We start from the raw sequence: 9,688 nt of genomic DNA, 5'->3' as shown, positions 1-9,688 counted from the left end.
GAGAGAGAGAGAGAGAGAGAGAGAGAGAGAGAGAGAGAGAGAGAGAGGGAGAATGAATGAGCCTCGATTTCGTGCCCCACATGGCAGCACACAGGAGACCAAGCCAGATGGATTTCTGTGAGTTTGAAGACAACCTGGACTTTTGAACGCATTCCAGCCAACAAGAACTGCATTTTTTGATGTTTCAAAAAGGCAGGTGGGAGTGCAGGAGAAACAGCACTGCTGTTGAGAGTACAAGCTGCTCTTGTAGAAGAGCAGAATTCAGCTCCAGCACCCAAGTCAGGTTCACGAACTCCTAGAACCTCAGCTCCAGGGGATCAGCTGCTTCTGTGAAAACCTACGTCCAGACACGCAAACGCACGCGTAATTTAAAATAAAATACATATTATTTATCTTTTAAAGATTCCCAGGTTTTGCTTTTTAAAAGAAACTTTCTTGGCTAGGTGGACTTTAATCTCACCCGAGGGGTGTTGAAAATTGTGAGGGAAAGGTAGGAAAATCCGTAGACCAGAGAGACAACATCAGTTTAGGCCTGAGGAGCCTAAACCAGGAACTGGAGGAAAGTTATGCGGCGGCCCCTCGGCTCGCCCGCCTAGGGCGGGGCCTCTGAGGCGGGAGCGCGGGGCCCGGTCCGCCCTCGTGACGTGAACCAATCGGAAGGGCTGGAGGCGGGGCCAGGGAAACGCGGGAAGGAGGGGCGGGGCCTCGGATGGCCGTCTGGAGCAGTGGGGGAGGCGGCAACATTGTTTCAAGTTGGACAAATTGTCAAGGTCTGAGCTCTCCTTGCGTTCCATCCCGAGCTGGGACTGCCGTGCTCACCGGGGCCCCCGGGTCCTCCGCTCCGAGTGTCGGGCCCGCTTTCGTCAGGGTTCCCGGGCCCCGCTCCCGGGGGCCTGAGCCGCCTCACTAGCGCTCCATGGAGAACTTCCAAAAGGTGGAGAAGATTGGAGAGGGCACGTACGGAGTGGTGTACAAAGCCAAAAACAAGTTGACCGGAGAAGTAGTGGCGCTTAAGAAAATCCGGCTCGACACGTGAGTGGCCTCCGGAGCCGGAACTCCTTTGCCGGGACCTCTTGGCTGCCCCCTCCCAACCCCCTACCCCAACAGGCGGGTAGCCTTCCCGGGACCGGAAGGTAGCGGGGAGGGATCCTGAAGCCAGCGGAGGGTTGGCGGACGGTGGACGGTGGCTCTCCCGGAGGAGTCTGTCCGGGGCTAGAATTCAGGGGAAAGTTTCTCGTCGTGCTCCACCCGGCGTGCTCCCATATCTGCAAGCCGAGAGACTTCTTGGGAAGAGAAAGTGAGGGGTGGGAGCCGGGGTAGGGGTCCAGGGCTGTTTATGGAGTTGGGTTATGTGGTAACCAGAGAAAAGTTCCTTTCTGAATGGAGAGCTCTCCTCACTGCTCCAGCACCATACTTAGAACCCTCACCCTCTTTCAAAAGAATGGCAGTTGAGAGTCACTGGCCCTCTGGGGAGGCTGGGAGCTACTCTCAACCCCCTCCTCTATTACCTTTCCTCTGCTTTTCATTCACCTGGAGGCTCCTCTTACCTTCCACTGGAAAAAAGAGGAAATAATGACCTTAAATATGTCTAAACGCCACACCCTAACAACCCAGGAGTTAACTCCTGACAGCACCTTTCCTTTATGCCTTCCTAAGAGGTTTGGGGGTTGTGTATCCCTGAGAGAATGATGTTTGTAACCGTATTCTTGTCTCTGTTTTCCCAACCTCTCCAAGTGAGACTGAAGGTGTACCCAGTACTGCCATCCGAGAGATCTCTCTCCTTAAGGAACTTAATCATCCTAATATCGTCAAGTAAGTCTGGTCTGAGAGGTAATCACCAAGATGAATTCTGCTTGCTTAGCCTCAGAATTTGTCTCCCTCAACTCTGTTTCCTTCTCTGGACCTTCTCCTCCAGGCTGCTGGATGTCATCCACACAGAAAATAAGCTATATCTGGTTTTTGAATTTCTGCACCAGGACCTCAAGAAATTTATGGATGCCTCTGCTCTCACCGGGATACCTCTTCCGCTCATTAAGGTAATCCTGTCCAATGCTAGCCCACATATTTTGTTTTGTTTTGTTTTTTTCGAGACAGGGTTTCTCTGTATAGCCCTGGCTGTCCTGGAACTCACTCTGTAGACCAGGCTGGCCTTGAACTCAGAAATCTGCCTGCCTCTGCCTCCCAAGTGCTGGGATTAAAGGCGTGAGCCACCACTGTCCAGCAAGCCCACATATTTTAGGGACAACAAGAGGCAGGTAATTCAGTCTGGTAATGATTTATTTTGGCTTTTTCTCAGACTTCAAACTTTAACACTCCCCACTTTCCTGCTCATTAGTCATTAACCCTAGGATGGACAGAAGAATCAAAATAGAGCTCCCATGAGCTAACCTAGGCAGCTTAGGCAGGAAGGAGATCAGATAAAGGAGACTAAGTGCAGTTGGTGGGTTCCTTGAAAAGATTCTTCTACCTGTGATGTGGGAAAAATAACCAGTGACTTCCTTTCCTTTTTTTTTTTTTTTTTTGTTTGTTTGCTTGTTTGTTTTTTTTTTGAGACAGGGTTTCTCTGTGTAGCCCTGGCTGTCCTGGAACTCACTCTGTAGACCAGGCTGGCCTCGAACTCAGAAATCTGCCTGCCTCTGCCTCCCAAGTGCTGGGATTAAAGGCGTGTGCCACCACTGCCCGGCTAGCAAGTACATATTTAACACACAGTTACTTAACATCTTCAATGTGCTAGGCACAGGGTATGGAAAGGGATGAAAGGGCTGGAGAGATGGCTCAGCGGTTAAGAGCACTGATTGCTCTTCCAGAGGTCCTGAGTTCAAATCCCAGCAACCACATGGTGGCTCACAACCATCCGTAATGAGATTGGATGCCCTCTTCTGGTGTGTCTGAAGACAGTTACAGTGTACTCATAAATAAAATAAATAATAAATAAATCTTTAAAAAAAAAAAAAGAAAGGGATGAAAGTTGAGTAGTATCTGGTCTATATCCTCGGCAGGCTGAAAATTCAGCGAAAGACATGGTTATTAAATGTGTGGCTATGTTGTAATTAATGTGTGTTGGCTCGTGCTTGTAATCCTAACACTTGGGAGGCTGAGCCAGGAGGATATAAGGCAGTAAGTGCAAGGACTGCTGAGCTACAAAAGTTCCAGGCCAGGAAGACAATATCTTTAAAAACAAACAGGGATGACAAGATAGCTCAGCAGGTAAAAGAGCCTGCCTCCAAGCCTGATCTGATGGCCAGAGCTCCATCCCCAGGTCCCACACAAGAAGAAAATGAATTCCTGCAAGTTGCACTCTGACTTCCACAGATGCACTGTGGCATGCCCCTGCCCCCTCAAATAAATAAATACAAATAAATAGTAAAATGTAACTAAGAATTAAACAACTTCTCCCCCCCAAAAAATGTATAGTGTATAAATAAATAAATAGCCGGGCAGTGGTGGCACACGCCTTTAAATCCCAGCACTTGGGAGGTGGAGGCATAGGCATAGGCAGGCAGATTTTTGAGTTTGGTCACCGAGAAACCCTGTCTCGAAAGACCAAAAAAAAAAAAAAAAAAAAAAAAGTAAAATAAAAATAAATAAATAAATAATGTAACTAAAGAATTTAAACAACCTCCCAAAAATGTATAGTGTAGTTCTCATCTAACATAGTTAAGGTTTTATTGAGCTTTGAGGGCAAAGAATAAGTCGTATCTGCTCATTGTGATGGACAAAAAACCTCCCCCTCTCCTTTGTCAGAGCTATCTGTTCCAGCTGCTCCAGGGCCTGGCATTCTGCCATTCTCATCGTGTCCTACACCGAGACCTTAAGCCCCAGAACCTGCTTATCAATGCAGAGGGATCCATCAAGCTGGCCGACTTTGGACTAGCAAGAGCCTTTGGAGTCCCTGTCCGAACTTACACTCATGAGGTAAGTCCCTTTATGGTTTTCTTTAAGAATCTTGGGAGATGTTCATGACAGCATTCGGAAATTACCAAAATTCTGGAGCAAGAGTTCCCTGGCAAATGGAGTCTCTGACAACCCAAGGGTCTTTAATTATTTACGTTAAGTGTATGAGTGTTTTTGTTTGCATGTATATCTGTACTACATGCCTGCCTGGTGCTCACAGAAGTTAAAGTGTCTGAAACCCTGGAACTGTAGTTACAGATTGTAATGAGCTGCCGTATGGGTGCTGGGAATTGAGCCTGGATCCTCTGTAAGAACAACAAGTGTTCTTAATTGCTGAGCCGTCACTCTTTTACCCAGTGAATTTACTGAATTCATACAACAAGGTTGTCTGGACTTAGATACTAGGGCTGGAAAACTGGTTGCCATATCATTTAAATATCTCAGATTTTCCAGGAAGGTCCCAAATCTGGGGACTTAGAATTACATGACTGGATAGACAACAGTTAGGAGCGTATAATCTTGCAGATGACCTAAAATCAGTTCCCAGAGCCCATGTCAGTGCACAGTTGTGGAAACCTACATAGACATGCACTTATGCACGTTATTGAAATAAAAAATAATAATAAACCGGGCGGTGGTGGCGCACGCCTTTAATCCCAGAACTTGGGAGGCAGAGGCAGGTGGATTTCTGAGTTCGAGGCCAGCCTGGTCTACAGAGTGAGTTCCAGGACAGCCAGGGCTCCACAGAGAAACCCTGTCTCAAAAAAACGAAAAAACAAAACAAAAAAATAATAAAACCCTTTTTAAAAAAGAAGCTGGAAGGTAATGGGAGGTATGTGAACTGAAAGGTATGTGACCCTCCCTGTCTTGTAAACCCTGTTGTCTTCTTGTTCCCCAGGTGGTGACCCTGTGGTACCGAGCACCTGAAATTCTTCTGGGCTGCAAGTACTACTCCACAGCCGTGGACATCTGGAGCCTGGGCTGCATCTTTGCTGAAATGGTATGAGGTTTGCCAGGCTCTACGCAGCCCATCCGTGCCCACATCCAGGAGCAAACCCCTTTTCTTGGCCTGGAACCATGGACCTTTTATCACAGGGTTCTCTCAAGTATCACCACTACAGAGGTGGTTGCCCCAAAACCAGCTACAATTTTGGAATATCCGTAAACAGATTTAGTTATCTAACATATATATATCTTATCCTGCCCCACCCACCCACCCCCCCAAAGTGAGCTAAATCCACTCTATGCCCATTCGGCTGTTTTGTTTTATTTTGGTTTCGTTGCTCCGTTCTGAGATAGTCTCACTATGTAGCCCAAGACTGGCTTTGTATTCTTGACCTTCTGCTCCAGCTCCACTGTCCACCATTACCACCTCACTGCATAGGATTGACTTGACAGGCATGAGCCGCCCTGCTGGCTCCACTCATTCAGCTGTTTTGGCCTTAATCCTCAAATATTTGGAAGAATGAATTCCATTTAATACAACAGGTGGTCCGCAGGCCACATGCTTCCAACGATAGCTGTGAATGTGGCCTCGACACAAAAATCATAAACTTATTTAAAACAGAGTGGGTTTTTTGTTTTGTTAGTGGTAGGGTCTTTTTGTTGTTGTTTTGTTGTGTTTTTTGTTTTGTTTTGAGGTTTTTGCTTGTTTGCTTGGTTTTTTTGTTTTGTTTTGTTTTGTTGGGTTTTTTTTGGTTTTGGTTTTACAAGACAAGGTTTCTCGGTGTAACCCTGGTTATCCTGGAACTTATTCTGTAGACCAGGCTGGCCTCAAACGCCACTGCCCTCAAACTGAAAGATCTACCTGCCTCCGCCTCCCGAGTGCTGAGTTAAAGGTGTGCACCCAGCTTTGGTTTTTGTTTTTTGTTTTTTGGGTTTTTTTTAATATTTGATTTAATGGTACTTGAGCTTGAACTTTGTGGATGACAATGTCATGCCACAGTGTCAAGGTTGGACAGGTCTGTTTTGTCCTATAGACCTCTTCTTAGAAACAAGGAATTTAGCAAAGGCAATGGCTCCAACTGACCCACGTCTATCGGTTTTTTTTTTTTTTTTGTTATTGTTTTGTTTTTTGTTTTTTGTTTTTGTAGACTTGGTCATGCCCTGCTCCCTCAACCTCTGGCTTTTCAGATTGAAGGATCCTTTAAGCCTAGTTTCATATTGGGAGCTCCCATCCCATTTAATGCAACAACGGGTAGACAGATTGGTAATATTTTTACGGTCCTTTGGGTTGACACTGGGGGCTTGGAGACCATTTAGCCTGAATATAGATATACATAGAGAATGTGAATTTATCCACCAGTACCTTACAATTGCCCCTATTCCTCTCTCAATTCATCAAACAATATTTGTTAAGCACCTAGTGTGTACCCAGCACCATGCTAAGTGCTGTGGGGAGCACAGAAGAAATGGAAGACACAGTCTCTGCCCGCTGTGCTCCTATCTAGAAGTGGCTGCATCACAAGGAGGGGGGATGACCGCAGTGTCTACCCCATACCCCGTGAGTGGCGTCAGTGGCACCCCAGACATTCACCCCCTCCCAGCCCCACCCAGCCTTGGGGATCTATGAAGCCACGGTTGGGGGAAGGAAGGAGGGGCGAAGAGACAGATAAGGGACTTCATTGTCTCAAGCTCTGTATGACCGACCCCATGATAAGCCCTGGGGAGGGGAGTCATGGGCCCTACTGACCTTTCACTGGCCATGGGAACCTCCTTTGTACAAGGGGCAGTGTGGACTGACGTCAGTGTGTGTCTTGGCTTTCCTCTTTCCCCATTTTCAGGTGACCCGCCGGGCCCTATTCCCTGGAGATTCTGAGATTGACCAACTCTTCCGGATCTTTCGGACTCTGGGGACCCCCGATGAGGTGGTTTGGCCAGGAGTTACTTCTATGCCTGACTATAAGCCAAGTTTCCCCAAGTGGGCTCGGCAAGACTTTGGCAAAGTTGTGCCTCCACTGGATGAAGATGGGCGGAGCTTATTATCGGTAAGTGCCTGGAATAGATGCTTGTAAGTCCTCTCCCGCTCCCCAGAGAAGAGAAGCTAAGGCCCTGAACTCTGTTAGATGTACCTTAGCCCTTGCTTCCTCTCTTCATCAGTAGGCGGGAGGGAGATGAGGACTGGGTAAGAATAATACTGGTTCCCAAGTTTGTGAGTAGACCTGCTGTCCATTTGTCCCACTGCCAAATCACTGAAGTCAGACTATATTTCTCTCTCCAGCAAATGCTGCACTATGACCCCAACAAGCGGATTTCAGCCAAAGCAGCCCTGGCTCACCCTTTCTTCCAGGATGTGACTAAGCCAGTGCCCCACCTTCGACTCTGATGTCCTTCCCAAAGCCCTCTTCACCTGTGGTCTGACCTGACCCTGGGCCTTTTGGACACAGGTCAGCCTTCTGCTGTTTTCTGGCTGTCTTAGCACTCGCCTTTTCTCTTGGCCAGCCAGTTCTGGGGATTCAGAGGTGCAGGGAAGGATTAGGTGAAAGGGGGGAAAGTTTTGGCATTAGGTGCACTTAACCCGGCTTCCACCAGATTCTCTCCCTCCTCTGAGTCATTACTGAGAAGGATTGGCATTCAAAGCAAAACCGACAGTTCTCCCCTGTGTCAGGTTTTGCCATCCCAACCTTATAATTACCGTGTTGAAGGGAATACTTCCAGACTCCTGCTGCCACTGTTTTGTGAACTAATGAGCAGAAGCCTAAGTTGGGACACTTCAGAACCAAGCAAGAGCGGTCCATTTTAATGAATTAGATTAAAAATAGACCTAAGCCGTTTGTACCTTAGTTTTAGCGTTTGGCCTCACCTAGCAATCAAGGAGGCCCAGTTAGAGAAGCAGAAGAAACGATTCCGTCCAGTGCCCTGTCTACCTTCCCCAGGCAAGAAGAGCCAGGAGGGCACAGGGCTTGCACTCCGGTCTGTCTGTTCAGGGTGGTTCACAGGGCAAGGTGAAAGACACTTGAATTTCTCTTTTTAGCAATTTTACTGTTTTCTGGTGCTGACGGCTGAACCCAGGACCTTGCTTGCCCTCACTAAGCAGATGCACCACCAGTGAGCTAGATTCCTAGCCCTCCTTTTGGACATTCAGTTCTTCAGTTGTCAGAGGGCCTTATTACCATCCTCCTCTGAGAGTCACCCCTCACTCCCTAGGAGTGGAAGCAAGATGGGTGGTGTCATTTTGAGAATGCTGATCCTTTCTAAAGGCTTTGACCTTGTTAGGTCATTGGGGGAAATTTTCTATAAAAGAGTGAACAATTATATTTATATTTCAAGTTAGAGTAGTTTGGATTTTTTTGTTGTTGTTTCTTTTTTCTTTTTTTCTTTTGTCAGTGTGGATGGATTTGTTGCCATGTGCACTTTGGGATTTTGTAATTGTTTAAAGAAAATATTTCTTTTATGACTTTCTTCTCCCACCCCTTGTCCTCCAGTGTTCTGTTAATATTATTTGTAATTTAGTTTGTAATTCATTAAAAGAAAATATTCTCAGCTGCATAGTGAATCTCTTTCATATTTATCATTTATTTATTTACTTGGAAGAACGGTGTGGGTGAAATTCTGAGTGTGAATAAGCAGCATGTGACCTCGAATCCGTCCACCTAATCTCTGTACATGTCCTCCTCCCATGCTCTGTAGCGGGGTGGTTTCTAAGGGTGGGAGAACTGGAGCTTCCTTCCTACTTTCCCCTGCTCACACAGGCACACCAATACAGAACACTGTTTCGGCTTCGCTCTTAGCAGCAACTTGATTTGAGTGGGCTTCAGGGGCGTTCATCTTATGTAGGGTTTTGGTTGGTTGGTTTGGTTTTGAGATTGTGTGTACATGTGAATCTCAAGTGCCCGCAGAGGCCAGGAGAGGGCGTTGCATCTCTCCCAGAGCTAAGGCAGCTGTGAGCAGCATTGTGTGGTACTGGGAACGGGCCTTGGGTCTTCTGCAGGAATTGTATGCCTCTCTAGCCTGTCTCTAGGCCCTAGGTTCTATCCTCAGTACCGCAAAAAAAAAAAAAAAAAAAAAAAAAATCTTCAGCAAAGTTGTCTAAATGTTTTTTTCCACATTTACAAACAATTGAGAAAATATCAATAATGTGAAATTTTAGGAGGCTAAAGTGTCTTCAGACTACCATTTTCTGTTGTGTGGTTTTACACCATCAAAAAATTTAGGTGATCCACCCAAAATCTCTTGTCCACTAATGCTCCACTAAAAAGATTTTACAAGGGACTGGAGAGATGGCTCAGTGGTTAAGAGCACTGGCTGCTCTTCCAGAGGTCCCGAGTTAAATTCCCAGCAACCACATAGTGACTCACAACCACTGTAATGGGATCTGATGCCCTCTTCTGGTGTGTCTGAAGACAGCTACAGTGTTCTCAAATACAATAAATAAACTTTCTTGGAAAAAAAAAAGATTTTACAAGATAAAGTTCCTTAAATCCCCTGGTTTCAGGTCTTTACTTTCTTAATTCGACACAGAAAGCGGAGTAATCCAGGCAGAGGGGAGACGAGAAGGTTAATTAATGCTGGTATCTCCCTTCCTCCCTCCCTCCGTTCTCTCTCTCTCTCTCTCTCTCTCTCACACACACACACACACACACTCTCACACTCTCACACTCTCACACTATGTAGCTTGGAAGCTTGGAACTCTTTGTAAACCAGGGCTGGCATGGAACTCATGGAGATCCCCTGACTGCTAGGATTAAATATGTGGGCAACCAAGCCCAGCTTTTTTTTTTTTTTTTTTTTCCGGGCCCCCCCCCCCCTATATTGAGATCTTGCTAAGCTGAGGAGCCTGAGCTAGCCTCAAACT

The 9,688-nt window shown here is 46.6% G+C and overlaps 1 protein-coding gene across 3 annotated transcripts in view; it reads left to right on the top strand.

The window, feature by feature from the left end:
* The first annotated feature begins 681 nt into the window (after positions 1-681).
* Cdk2 (cyclin dependent kinase 2) overlaps positions 682-9,688 on the top strand; it is a 19,272-nt gene continuing 10,265 nt past the window's right edge. Inside the window, exons 1-8 of one of the 3 annotated variants that reach the window (XR_003713857.1) lie at positions 682-1,032; positions 1,735-1,812; positions 1,916-2,036; positions 3,745-3,915; positions 4,793-4,894; positions 6,254-6,397; positions 6,678-6,881; positions 7,115-7,280. Coding sequence is in view for 2 of the 3 variants with exons in the window: in XM_028786718.1 (XP_028642551.1) it covers positions 917-1,032; positions 1,735-1,812; positions 1,916-2,036; positions 3,745-3,915; positions 4,793-4,894; positions 6,254-6,397; positions 6,678-6,881; positions 7,115-7,219 (1,041 nt within the window). In the remaining variant the exon portion in view is untranslated. Of the gene's footprint in view, positions 1,033-1,734; positions 1,813-1,915; positions 2,037-3,744; positions 3,916-4,792; positions 4,895-6,253; positions 6,398-6,677; positions 6,882-7,114; positions 8,383-9,688 lie in introns of those variants that run through there. The other 2 variants (XM_028786718.1, XM_028786719.1) reach the window with 2 other exon arrangements.

Source organism: Grammomys surdaster, unplaced genomic scaffold, assembly GCF_004785775.1.
Source record: "Grammomys surdaster isolate TR1022 unplaced genomic scaffold, NIH_TR_1.0 125562, whole genome shotgun sequence".
Lineage (NCBI taxonomy): Eukaryota > Metazoa > Chordata > Mammalia > Rodentia > Muridae > Grammomys > Grammomys surdaster.
This window is presented reverse-complemented; position numbering and strand designations above follow the sequence as displayed.